Source organism: Plectrocnemia conspersa, unplaced genomic scaffold (genome assembly GCF_051122295.1).
Source record: "Plectrocnemia conspersa isolate PC_06_02 unplaced genomic scaffold, ASM5112229v1 ptg000002l, whole genome shotgun sequence".
NCBI lineage: Eukaryota > Metazoa > Arthropoda > Insecta > Trichoptera > Polycentropodidae > Plectrocnemia > Plectrocnemia conspersa.
This window is the reverse complement of record NW_028277166.1, coordinates 12,700,327-12,713,169: the sequence shown is the minus strand read 5'-3', so window position 1 is coordinate 12,713,169 and position 12,843 is coordinate 12,700,327. Positions and strand designations below refer to the sequence as shown.

The 12,843-nt window shown below is 30.5% G+C and overlaps 4 protein-coding genes across 4 annotated transcripts; 2 read left to right on the top strand and 2 right to left on the bottom strand.

Annotated features, from left to right (window-relative positions):
• Window positions 1-632: 632 nt before the first annotated feature.
• Window positions 633-3,813, bottom strand: LOC148237704 (uncharacterized). Its single transcript, XM_088203664.1, has 6 exons — window positions 3,633-3,813; window positions 3,212-3,559; window positions 2,599-2,813; window positions 1,210-2,532; window positions 987-1,139; window positions 633-917 (listed from the first exon to the last, which is right to left on the bottom strand). Exons 1-6 carry the CDS (start codon window positions 3,736-3,738, stop codon window positions 705-707), a joined length of 2,358 nt encoding a protein of 785 aa, XP_088059790.1. The 5' UTR covers window positions 3,739-3,813; the 3' UTR covers window positions 633-704.
• Window positions 3,814-5,159: 1,346 nt separating this feature from the next.
• Window positions 5,160-6,043, top strand: LOC148237703 (peptidyl-prolyl cis-trans isomerase H). The gene is made up of 3 exons (XM_088203635.1): window positions 5,160-5,311; window positions 5,430-5,606; window positions 5,667-6,043. The coding sequence occupies exons 1-3, from the start codon at window positions 5,228-5,230 to the stop codon at window positions 5,958-5,960; spliced, it is 555 nt and encodes a 184-aa protein (XP_088059761.1). The 5' UTR covers window positions 5,160-5,227; the 3' UTR covers window positions 5,961-6,043.
• A 3-nt stretch (window positions 6,044-6,046) lies between these two features.
• LOC148237702 (coenzyme Q-binding protein COQ10, mitochondrial) lies at window positions 6,047-9,905 on the bottom strand. Its single transcript, XM_088203623.1, has 3 exons — window positions 9,695-9,905; window positions 9,469-9,585; window positions 6,047-6,930 (listed from the first exon to the last, which is right to left on the bottom strand). Exons 1-3 carry the CDS (start codon window positions 9,823-9,825, stop codon window positions 6,468-6,470), a joined length of 711 nt encoding a protein of 236 aa, XP_088059749.1. The 5' UTR covers window positions 9,826-9,905; the 3' UTR covers window positions 6,047-6,467.
• Window positions 9,906-11,125: 1,220 nt separating this feature from the next.
• Window positions 11,126-12,111, top strand: LOC148237701 (dnaJ homolog subfamily C member 24-like). The gene is made up of 2 exons (XM_088203644.1): window positions 11,126-11,208; window positions 11,575-12,111. Exon 2 carries the CDS (start codon window positions 11,575-11,577, stop codon window positions 11,977-11,979), a length of 405 nt encoding a protein of 134 aa, XP_088059770.1. The 5' UTR covers window positions 11,126-11,208; the 3' UTR covers window positions 11,980-12,111.
• The last annotated feature ends 732 nt before the right edge of the window (window positions 12,112-12,843 follow it).

Below are 12,843 nucleotides of genomic sequence, written 5' to 3'. Positions count from 1 at the left end.
TAAGTGTAAAAATTATGTTGCACTCGCATATTTGGTGATTTGGCATGCTCAGCCTTTTGATTTTCTGCGCAGAGACCCTCTCGTCTTAGAGGGAACGTTGCATATGGCATAATAGCTTAACGCCAATGCACAGTAAAATCTTGATACATATTAAAAAAATATGCAATAATAACATTAATGGCTAGACCACAATGCGTCCACCAACTGCGAGTACTTGGATGAGAACAAATCTATACTATAATTAAAAAGTCAGATATCTGTTTTTATTGGCGAGTTGTCCAATACTTGAGAACGCAGGCGCATTTCCTATCAGCAGCTTAAAGAAGTGTTTTTCCAAGTATAATCCTCGACACGACTCGAGGGGATAATATTGTACCTAGCATACTTTGCAGTGAGTCTGTTCCATTATGTGGCAACAATACCAAACAAGAATGTGCACTAAATGATAATTCAAAGTACACAGTGTCTTCGAGCTCCTCCAAAACCAATATCTACGAGGTTACCACTTATGTCTGATGAAGCACATTGCTATTAGTTTTATAATCAAAATTAAATAGCATTCTTGTTTAGAAATGGCCATAGAATGACATTTTGTAATGCTAAACAGTAATATATTATATACGAAAGACTGGTTCTATATAAAATTATATATTTTATCCTTACGAAGAAATTATAATTAATAAGAAACATTACATATGTTTATTTTATTTTTTTAATTTCTTCCCTTTTGTATTCTGTTTTTTGACTTTTTTTCCACCTTTTTTGCCAAACTTGCCCATTTTAAATGTAGGAGCAGTTTCGATCACTTTTTTAGTGGGCTTCTGTTTTATATTTTCTCCTTTTTCGCGTCTCTCCTTTTTCTTTTTACTGTTCTTTGATAGTGAATTTACAGATGTATCTAAATCATTTTCAATTTCCTACAAAACAAATAAAATATAATTTTTAAAAAAGAATTATAATATATTTCAATACAAAAGAAAACATACCACTTGATCCTTTTCTAGTTTTTGCTTTTTTTTAGATTTCTTATCTGTGTGCTCAACAGGAGCTGGTCGTTTCTTAGATATTGTGACAGGTTTCGCTTCATCGCCTTCACCGCTTATGTTTTCTTGTGTTTCGTCTTTTTCTATATCATCAGGCTGTAAAAATATGTAAGTATTTAGAACATTATAAAAAAATGTCACATTATCAAAAATCAATTAAACTTACAATAACGTCCGAGAATTTTTTCAATTTAGCTACAAAGAATCCGTCCATGTTGTGCGTATGTGGATAAAATCGTCTGGTCAAGTTCATAGATGGATGGAATCGCAAATTTCTGAATTTAGTAAAACCTTCTGTACCAAAATCTAAGCCAGTCGGGACTAATTTAACGTTTCTCTTCTTCAACGCGAAATCTACTACCCATTCGTTTTCCTCTGGTAATATAGAACACGTTGAATAAACAATGTAACCGCCAGTGGTCGATCGAGCAGTGACAGAATCGATGGCAGCCAAAAGCAATTGCCTTTGAAGATTGTAGCACCGTTGAAGATCAACGTTATCTTTATTAGTCTTTACGCTAGCGTCTTTAGCGGCCACTCCTGTACCAGTGCAGGGAGCGTCCAATAATACTCTATCGAAGCCTTTCATTACATTCGGGAAGGTCCTTCCATCATACGAGACTATAATAGAATTAACAACACCTAATCTATGAAAATTGCCTACGACTGCTTTTAACCTGTCTTTATTTATATCGTTTGCGAAAAGTACTCCAGTATTTTTCATTATGGCGGCGATGTGAGAAGATTTTCCACCCGGAGCCGAGCACATATCTAAGATTCTTTCATTTTCTTGAGGAGCCAACGCCATCACCGGTAAAAAGCTGGACGCGCCTTGAATGATATAATGCCCGCATAAATATTCCGGAGTAGCACCAACCGGTACAGTAGAACTGTACACGACGAGACCGACTTTACTCCACTTTCCGACCGGATCCAAATTAACGCCTCTGTTGATAAGAGCTTGTGCCAATTCTCTTCTCCTCGTCTTCAACGTATTTGTTCGGATAGTCATCGGTCTTTGCATTTCGCTAGCTTCTAAAAACTCCATCAATTCAGACAAGGGAAAGAGTTGCATCAATCGTTCCATTAGAAACTCATTATAACTGTAATATATACATAAATCTTTTCGCAACAAATCGACGTATTCTGACCGACTTCTGCCTTCTTCTCTAAATTTATTGAAATCGCTCAAGACGGTAACAATGTCTTTAATCCGCTGTTGAACCTCTTGAAGCCCAATAGGTTGATCCTGCTCTTCTTCTTTAGGAAAAGCGAAGACGTCTTGACTCGCAATATTCAATTGCATCTCTTCTTCGGCTAACTTATTAGCCTTCTCTTGTTTCTTTTTTAATTTTTTACCAGCTTTTTCAATTGGCAATAAATCATCATCGTCGTCGTCATCTTCATCTTCGTCTTCATCTTCATCATCATCCGAGTCGAGTTCATCTTTTGAAGCATCACTATCAGCAATATCATCTAATGTTCCCACCTAAAATTAAGATATTTTATAAATAATCATCATAAGCAAAATCAAAAATAAAATATATTAATCTACCTTATATTCAGGCTCATCATTTGATTCTTCGTCTTCTTCGTCTTCGGCTTCCTCCCCCGATTCTTCGTCACTCTCATTATCGCTATCAATCTGATCAACATCTGATCCGGCTTCTTCGTCCGAATCAAATTCATCTTCCGATGAATCAGAATTTTCGTCATCTTTCTTTGTCTTCTTTTTTAGTTTCAACCATTCCTTGTTTTCGTCAGAAAATCCTAGAAGATGGCATAGAATATAAGATAATTTTTCAACATACGAAATCATAAATTTTAAATACAAATAAAAACAACTATTGCAAATTTACTTTTGCTTTAATAAATGACATCAAAAAATATAACTGAACATATCTTGTAAGTATATTTTTCATCAGAGACTTTTCCATTTCCCAAACATGTGATCAAGAATATCAGTTTAAAAACTGTATTTTGATTTACATTTTCACATATCAAAAAGGTTTTTTTCTTCTATTACCTGGTTTTGTAGTATTGATTTTTTATGTTACATTGAAGAATATATTATTGTAATATTTTAATTTTAATTAAATAAAAAAAAGGAGTCTAACTGAGCTATGCGGTGTAAAATAAAACCTATGATATACTAATTTAAAAAATACCTTTAGTCTTCGTTTTTTCCTTTTCTTCTTTTTTAGATATCGGTTTTGCCTTATCTTGTATCTTCACTTTTTGTTTTACAATGCCTCCAATTTTGACTTTTTGAAGTTTTGTCTTGTCTTCTTTCTTCAATTTACTAGCTGGTTTCACACACTTTTTAATTTCGATGCCGTTCAACTCAACTTTGGATTCTATCTTTTTACCATTCACTGTATTATCTTCAGTTTTCTGATTCTTACGAGCCTCTTTAGATTCTTTGATCCTTTCAATCTTGGCCAATTTCTTTTTCACTCTTCTGGCAGCTCTTTGCTTTTGTCGATGACTTAAAGTTTTAGAAGCAGCTTCCTCACCTTGATGAAACAACGTTTGTTTTATTAAATGGTTCATGATTAAACTCATGCATGGAAAGAAAAGTGAACTTACCTAAAGTTTGCTTATCAAAGGAAGGATCACCCTGCTTTTTGAACTTCTTTCCAGGACCTTTCTTAGGTTTATCGGCATCATTCCCAAATTTCGCTTTTCGCCCCATTATGAAGCCGAAAAGCACGTGTGATCTTAACGTCAAACACGCACCGCGTGTAACCTAACATAAACCACACCAAGTGTTGCCTATATAAAAAAACATGCATATGGAGCGTCAAATAATAATCCAAATATATATTAAAAATAAAATTAGTATTTAATATTTTAATTTTGGAATAAATAATATGTTTTGCCAACATGCACAATAGTATTTTTTTAACATCAATAAAAACATTATAACATAATGTGATTATCTTGCGGATTACTAGATCGGTATATTCTTTTATTTTATATATTCCTGGCGAAAGAGATCACAATTATTTTAATAGCAGGTTATTGACTACGTCAGTATATTTAACTCTGAATCCATTATCTTTAAATCGGTGTGTCATCCGCTTATGACTCATTCGGTTTGTTAGACTGTGTGATTAAAATGGTATCGTACCTATAATTTTTTGTGAACGCATCTTTTGGGTTGCCAAATATTTTGCCAGTCCGGGCCCGTTGGCAATCCTGCTATTAGTATCTACTGATCTGTCAAAATGATTTAGAAAACAGCGCTTTTTGCGGCTTCTACTCAGAAAAAAAGTGAAAAAAATCAGACGTTGGTTCAATAAAATTCACTTTATAAATTTACTTAGCTAATATAGCTTATAGTTTATACAGTAAACATACGCATAAAACATGAACAGAATATAAAAAAAGACTTTATTATTATAATTTATTTCTTGATGCACAAATGTGTTTCTTTACTCCATTAAGGAAACCCGTTACATTTTTATATTTGCGGATTTTTATATTACATTATTTTGCGATCATGCATACTCTGATATGAAATATATAAAAACTGTACTTAAGATTTTACCTTTGAAAACATAATTTGCAAAAAAAGGAATTGGAAAAAACACGTGGATAGAACATTCCAGAAAAATATCTATTAAAAACGATCTACTTGTGTCAATTACTAAATAATGATAATAAATATTATTTGAAAAATATGTTTTACTAACCTCACTGCTTTCTAAAAAGAACATTTCATTGTAATACCAAAGTAGAGGCGCCAAACAGTTTTTTTCCTTATTTCCGTCGGTTCATAGTATTAATTTTTGTAGTAGTGTACGTATATAATTTTGTAATAATAATTTGGCCGTATCACGAACATACGTGATACGGCCAAATTATTATTAAAAATAATAGTCAGCGACATCTTATGCTAAGAATCTCTTACTTGCAAAGGATACAAAAAAGGGTCATAAATGAGTCTATTGTGTAAAAATTTTGTTTGGTGTATTGTAAACAAGTATTGTTATTGCGAAATCTAATGAAATAAAACCCGATGTTTTTTACCTACTTTTTGAATAATAACCCAAAGGTGGGGTGGGGTGGTTTTAGCAGATGGTCAAAAATATTCGCCTTTAGACACAGAATCTAGTAGAGCTTCTTGACGCGCTACAGTGTAGCCGTTTTAAATTTACGCGTATTTGACACTTATCGCGATGCCGGCTTGGAGTCAAATTCAAGCGCAATTACGGGATCACAATAATCCAGTTGTGTTCTTCGATATCACAGTCGGAACAACGGTATATACATCCACCTATTGCTACAATATTCAACTCAATATGGAGAAAAATAATAACATTAATTTTGAGGTTATGTGTCATTTTGTATTTTAATCATTTATTGTTCATTTGAATATAGGAAATTGGTCGTATGATATTTGAACTGTTCGCTGATGTCGTTCCTAAGACTAGCGAAAACTTCAGAGAATTTTGTACTGGAGAATATCGCAGAGATGGAGTACCTCTAGGTTTTAAAGGCGCTATTTTTCATCGAGTAATTAAAGACTTTATGATTCAAGGCGGAGATTTTGTGAATGTACGTATGATGATTTAATGTTACTCAGGTGGATTTGTTAAGTAATTATTGTATTTTTAGGGCGACGGAACTGGCGTTATGAGTATATATGGAGGAAGCACGTTCGCCGATGAAAACTTCACACTAAAACATGACTCACCAGGACTCTTATCAATGGCTAACAGTGGCAAAGATACGAACGGATGTCAATTCTTCATCACATGCGCTAAGTGTAACTTTTTAGATAATAAACACGTTGTTTTCGGACGAGTCATCGATGGTCTGTTAGTTATGAGAAAAATTGAAAATGTTCCAACAGGACCGAACAATAAACCTAAAATACCTGTTACAATATCGCAATGTGGACAAATGTAATATATAGTTTTTAAAATAATATATTTTTTAATAACAATATATACAAATATACAATTTCAATATCAACAATTGTTACATAAAAATAATTTATTTTTTTGAGTCTTTTCCTAATTTAAAGCGATGTTTCACACAAAATGATCAACATTTTTTTGTAACAAACTCGCATAAATATAATAATGATTCATGAGTTGGTAACTAAAAACTATCACAGTAATTTCAATACACAAATGATTTTTAATTTTTATATGAGTTTATATAAATAGTAGTGAAAAATGTTTTATTACACAATAGAACTGTTTTGCAGTCAGAATGCACAATTAAGCTGATGATTTTTGAGTTATAATTATATCTAAAAATCATTCATATCTTGAAATATTTTATTCAATGATATTTCACTTATACTATGTCTTCTTATTAATGCCTGGTAAAAGAAAATTGAATTTAATATCACTAAACGTATTTAAATAAACATAAAAAAATAATTTCATCTCCTAAATACAACTAAGGTCAAATTTTTAATGTTTCTCCACCTTTTATCAATTGCGATTGGAAAGCCGGTCTTCCGTATCTTCTCATAACTTCTTTGTAGAAAGCTCCTTCCATTTGCAAAACTACTTTATCAAAGAATATGTTCGTCAAGTGTGAATGCAGTGACGATTTGAACTCAAACGACACTTGAAAGTCTACTATACACGATGTTTGCGTCGATTGCAACCCGGGACTGAATCGCCATATGGTCAATAAATGATTGAAAAGTCTTCCGTCGGTGCATTCAGCTCGGACTATGTGCGGTCTGGCCATTGTCACGTTGGAAGTGTATTCTTCGTTAATCGGCGGAAAGCCGATGATCATGTCGGCTTTCAGATAATCAGTTCCTTGTTTAAGTATTAGGGATTTGTTGCAGAACGGCACGAATTTGTTGTAATTGGCTACGTCCGACACCACGCTGAACATTTGTTCCATTGAGAATCTGTAATTATAAAAAAGTTCATTAATATCTGATTATTGAGAGTTCAAAAACTGAGTTCTAATGAATTCTACGAGCTATTTTAATAAACTTAACTTTTGAAATTATTTTTACAAAACCTTCAAATCAGAAAATATTTAAATATTTTGCTATTCATAATTCTTTTATGTTTTTTTTAAGACCTTAAAGTATTAGCATATATATATATGCAAATTTTATTAAACAAACTATTATAGAGGTCATTACAGACGGACCGAAACTTGCTTTTTTATTTTTTGTTGAAACCAAAACCACATTCGCTGCAAATACAAACTAATTTAATAATTACATATAATATATCAACCTAGAAGTAGACAGCTATAAATAAAAAATAAATCATTACTCTTCAATTAAAGCTTAATAATATATTCTACATTAAAAATAAGTCTTTCTACATTTTCCCTGAACGGTTTAGATAGTGTGTTCACATAGATTTAGAAAAAAAACAACTAGCGTCGCCAGTGAACAGTTATTTTCTTTAGCTGGTTCACTGACTTTTTTTGTTTCTGTATGTTAAAATTAGATGCACATGGTGAGATACATTTCCTTTCGCTTGCTTGCGTGTTAAATGACGAGAGTGAGAGAGATAAGGGCGTGCAATACATGCGTTCCGCACGCTCACTTTTTCTCGGCAAGCAGGCAAATGGTAATGTATCGTATACACGCCTGGTTTCAATCTATAATTTTAAATTACGGATATTTTTGTTTTATTATACATCATCTGTTACAACGTTAGCCCAATGCGTTACAAAGGGTAAACACAATTAACAACTACTAAGTAGGTAGTGGTACATTAGACTGAAATCAATGTCAGTAAATCAGTGACATCTATTTTATTAATTAGAAATTGTTATGACAGCTTACAATATGAACGACCCATTTCGATTTTATTATAATTATTTATCACGATATTTATCTGTTACATTAGGAAAATCAAAGAAAACCTAAATTGTTATCTGAATTATAATTATATAATAATCACTAATTCCAACAGAAATTGAAAAACACTAGGGTCCAATATGAGATTCGAATCCAGACTTTTCGGGTATTAGTTACCGACTTATACCAATGGTCTTTCGTGTAGTTGAAACTACTTTGTTTTATATAAAGTAGTTGACTTAACAAGATGAAAGACTTTTTTATAAAAGAAAATATTTCTGTAATGTTCATTAACTTATTTGTGTGTCATTGTTTATTGTTTCTTAAATCTAGGAAATGCATGCATTATTGGCAAATATATCTAAAACTATTGCTTCATAAAAACATTTTAAAATGTGTAAATTATTTGTTAAATCTATTCCACTTTTTTGACGCTTTCTCAAATGCATTCTAGCATAAGGTAGACTGATAGATTTACTACCTATTGTAATTATAGAAGATCTCATGTTGCAATGCACTTTCTTCGATTATTACCAGAAGACAAGAAAACCAACAGTTAAAAAAATTTAAATTGAAAAATAACAGGTGGCAATATGAATAAGGAATAAAGTATGAAATCACAGTAGCAAAAAATAAAAAATAAAATGCAGAAATGCCACTTGTTTAAAAAAAAAAAAAATTGAATAATCAATATAATATTTTACAGAATTACAAACTAGCCAAAGATATGGCATTTACATACATATCGACATATTTTTTTAATTTTTGGTGAATACTCTGGCTCTCTCACTTGATGTTTGATAGATTTTGATATGGTTCAACATGTGTGAAAATGTAATGATGTTTAATAAGAGAACGTTTGAAACACCTTAGAAGTTACACGCATTTTATCATCGGAGACTACATAAAAAATATATAATCATATATTTTTTATTCAATAAATTGCGAGAAAAAAATATAGATTTTTAATTGACTATTATATGGAATATAATGGTTTATTGAGGACATAATAATTTTCATCAGCTTCCAATCAGACTTGATTCTGTAAAAATCTATGCTGGAAATATACTTTTAATTCTAGTGGCTAAGGCAGGAAAATATTTTTTTAGTCGATTCAAATTTGTTTTCGAGATTTATCAGCTACACAACATATAGTAGAAATATATATATAACAATATAACAAACTTCTTTACCAAATAAGCTCAATGGTAGTATTGGATGAATGGAAAAATCCAATAAGAAAAAGCCTCATTAACTGTCTGACTTTCTCAATAGAAAGAAACGATAGTTGGTACTTTTTAGATTACTATTCTATTGATTTTTCGTACTAAGGCAAACTTTTTAAAATTTTGGTCTAGTAAAATATTTTGGCTAAAACTAATCATGAACTGGATTGTATAATTGTGAAATAGTCAGTTTTTAGTTTTAAAAAAATAGACTATTTTATAAAATGTAATTTATTTGAGTCATTAATTTTAAAACCATAATTTGGTTAATTTATAACTACATAAAAATGAATTAAGTTGAATGTTTACTAAATTTCGTAATCGACATAATTAACGTATGCCGAATTTGTATCCAAAATACTGGTTTTACCGCTTCTGACGTAGTTTCGATACTCACCCGACCAGTTCTCTCCTGGCGTAATTCTTAATCTTGTTCCCATTACCAGGAAAATTGAAGAACGTCCTTCGTTGACAGTCGACTTGACTTAACGTGGGGCGGATCAAGGTGCACTGTCTGAAAAACGTCTAAAATTGTACTCGGAAATAACCTTGAACTCACACGTCACAGTGACATTTGTCTAAATTTGATAATTTTGAATAAATTGCTTTAGGGGCGAGCTCACAATAACGTTACGTGTTTGCAAAAAATTGGCAAAGCTTCGGGGAGCACACGAATCCCCGACGCAGCCATCGTCCCATCTGTCAGATGACTAAACCTATACTGATCACTTGACAGTTCGCCAACTGCGTTCATGGCCGTTGATAAGCGTCACTATTGCCAAATCTGTAATATTAAACATTTATTTATTCGGCAATATAAAGGTCAAAATACAAAAGTACACACACATTTATTTATTATATATATATATATATATATATATATATATATATATATATATATATATATATATATAATAAACTTAAAAATAAAAATATTATTTACATAGTAATAAATTAAAGTATTGATTATAAAAAGGAGCTATAACGAAGCAAGAGCGCTGTAATTTTTCAGTAATATAGCATAATCATTTGAAAATCTCTTAATAGAAAACAGCTCTAGGCACACTTATTTTATCGATCTGTTGGGGCCTATTTATACTTATATATAGATTTTCATTATGGCCAAAACTTAGCGGCACTCTGGTAGCACTCGTGTGAAGGGTTTCTCTCTAATGGCAATCTTCGGCCTTTTCGGCGCCCGCCCCGTACATTATAAACATGTAACTATTTTAAATCGCCAATAAATTACTAATGCAGCGGCTCATTCTGTGTCTAATTGCCACCCGTCACCATCCCGTCGTCAAAGATCGTTAAGCATCTATTAAAACGATTTTTTTTAATGAGATCATTAGTAATAAGTTGACTTCGGTTACCATTGGTTTCGGTTTTTGTCGATTTTTTCTGCGAAAAATTTGTCTCGGTTTTTGTTGGTTACCTCGGATTTTGTCGGCGTTAGCTTGCTAGTGTTAGTGTTTTTGTACTTTTTTTTTATTGATTGCAAGTGTTAATACATACTACAAATAATTGCTTCGGTTTCAGATTTCAACGATTTTTTTCTGACGGATTATCGACGAAAACCGAAATACCACTTTAATTCAAATATATAGTTAAACCTCGACTTACGTTTTTCGAAATACGAGCAAATTGTTTTTTAAAAAATTGTGTCTTGAAATACGAGTAAAAACCGTATTCTTTAACTTAAAAATAAACTTTATCGTTAATTTTGGTAGTAAATAGATATTCCCCATTTGAATTACCATTAATTCATTTCAAGGTTTCTCATTTAAATGAATTAATTGCATTTTTAATCATTTCAATGCAAAAAATATTTGACATATCACAGAACAAATTGAACTTAAACTTAAAAAAATAAGTCAAGGCACCACTACGTCTTTGTTTCCCACATGAAATATATGCCGCAATTTTATAAAATACACTGTTTTACACAATATCGTTATTATTATAATTTAATTTGGGGCAAAACATTTTAATTTATTTTTTAAATTTAGAAATTAACGCTATTATTATATTTCAAATAATTCTTTTCATTTATATTTTTACACTGGCAACATTAATTATATTTGTCACTTTTTGACATTAACTTCAATGCGATGTTATCGTAATAAAGGAATCTAAGGTACTATTTTCAATAGAACTAATAAACTCATTTTTATTAATATTGTAATCAGCTATTATTTTCATTATAATAATAATTAGCACAATATATTTGCTTTAATAATATTAAAAAGTATTTCCACATGAATACCCCTAATATATGATATAACAGTACTAAACATGTATTTCAACTGTAGTCCATTTTATAAATTAAAATGTTTTCGGCAAAATCTTCTGATAGCTGTTTTCAAGTGGTGATCTCATCTGTCAAAATATTTTCTTATTTCGGTTGTAGAAGTGGTATCTTGTTTACATAAATAATTTTACTAATTGGGTGATAAAAATGAATGATAATATTACACACCGTTATTCTATTGTACCAATTCAGATGGCCGATACCCACTATGCCATTTTGGGCTGCGACTATGACAGTTCTTTTGAAGAAATAAAGCGAAGATACCAAGAACTGGCTCTTAAATATCACCCGGACAAAGCTATTATTGCTTGCGACTTAGATCGTGATAAATTCCATCTAATTAACGAAGCTTGGAAGGTATTGAGAGAGCCAGAGTCGAGACACAAATACGATGCCGAATTGAGACACATGCAAATGGTTAATCAGCCATTCATTTATGCCACGCTCAACGTTGATGAGTTGAAATGTGTTAATGAGACGTATTCTTATCGGTGTCGATGTGGTGGCGTTTATTCGATACCCAAAAAAGAATTACTATCGCCAGAATCCATCGTTGAATGCGACGAATGTTCTTTCAGTATATTGATAAAATCATAAAATTTATATAATAAATAATTATACAACTTTTTTATTTTATATATTATTTAATATGAGTGTTTATTCAATTTGTGTTTCAATCCATAGAATACATGTTTTATTCTAATGATGTACAACTATATTATGTATATTTGTAATTCAATAATTGTATTAACAACTTTGTATATAATATAATGTATAACTTGTACATTGAGAATAAGGTATATATGTAATTTTTAATAAATATGTATACATTTATATTTGTTAAAACATTATACAATGAGTGTATGAAGCTATATATTAATGATACAAAATATATGTATATTTTTATAGAATTTTATAAATATATATTAAAAAAATACAATTTCGATAAGTTTGTCTTAGATGTCAATATAATAATAAATAAATAGAAGATTCCTTTTTTACAGTCAAAAGTCTTCAATTTAATTGGTTCTTATTTTACTTCACCTTGAGAATTTTGATATTAGTTATTATTTTATTTTTTAATATATCTGCACCTTGATAAGCATAAACACAATAAATTGCAGTGACTACATTATTATAAATTAATATAGTCATCATGCTCATTTAAAACTATGATAAATAAATATTATTATGTGATATTATCTACATTTTTTTAAGTATATATTCATAGCTATTTGTGAATGTTTTCTTTTAATGTTCATTTGCCTTTTTAATTTAATTTCACTCCAATACCATCAAATTATTAGATTTTCAGGATCTGAAAAATGGATGTAGTATTATATATATATATATATATATATATATATATATATATATATATATATATATATATATATATATATATATATATATATATATATATATATATATATATATATATATATATATATATATATATAT

Coding starts and splice junctions, on each gene's coding strand:
- LOC148237704 (XM_088203664.1), bottom strand. CDS start 3,738: ATGGGGCGAAAAGCGAAATTTGGGAATGATGCCGATAAACCTAAGAAA. Junction 3,560..3,632: donor CTTTGATAAGCAAACTTTAG/GTAAGTTCACTT, acceptor TGTTTCATCAAG/GTGAGGAAGCTGCTTCTAAA. Junction 1,140..1,209: donor AAAAATTCTCGGACGTTATT/GTAAGTTTAATT, acceptor ATATTTTTACAG/CCTGATGATATAGAAAAAGA.
- LOC148237702 (XM_088203623.1), bottom strand. CDS start 9,825: ATGAACGCAGTTGGCGAACTGTCAAGTGATCAGTATAGGTTTAGTCAT. Junction 9,586..9,694: donor TGCAAACACGTAACGTTATT/GTGAGCTCGCCC, acceptor GACGTTTTTCAG/ACAGTGCACCTTGATCCGCC. Junction 6,931..9,468: donor GCCAGGAGAGAACTGGTCGG/GTGAGTATCGAA, acceptor TTATAATTACAG/ATTCTCAATGGAACAAATGT.
- LOC148237703 (XM_088203635.1), top strand. CDS start 5,228: ATGCCGGCTTGGAGTCAAATTCAAGCGCAATTACGGGATCACAATAAT. Junction 5,312..5,429: donor ATATCACAGTCGGAACAACG/GTATATACATCC, acceptor ATTTGAATATAG/GAAATTGGTCGTATGATATT. Junction 5,607..5,666: donor AAGGCGGAGATTTTGTGAAT/GTACGTATGATG, acceptor TTGTATTTTTAG/GGCGACGGAACTGGCGTTAT.
- LOC148237701 (XM_088203644.1), top strand. CDS start 11,575: ATGGCCGATACCCACTATGCCATTTTGGGCTGCGACTATGACAGTTCT.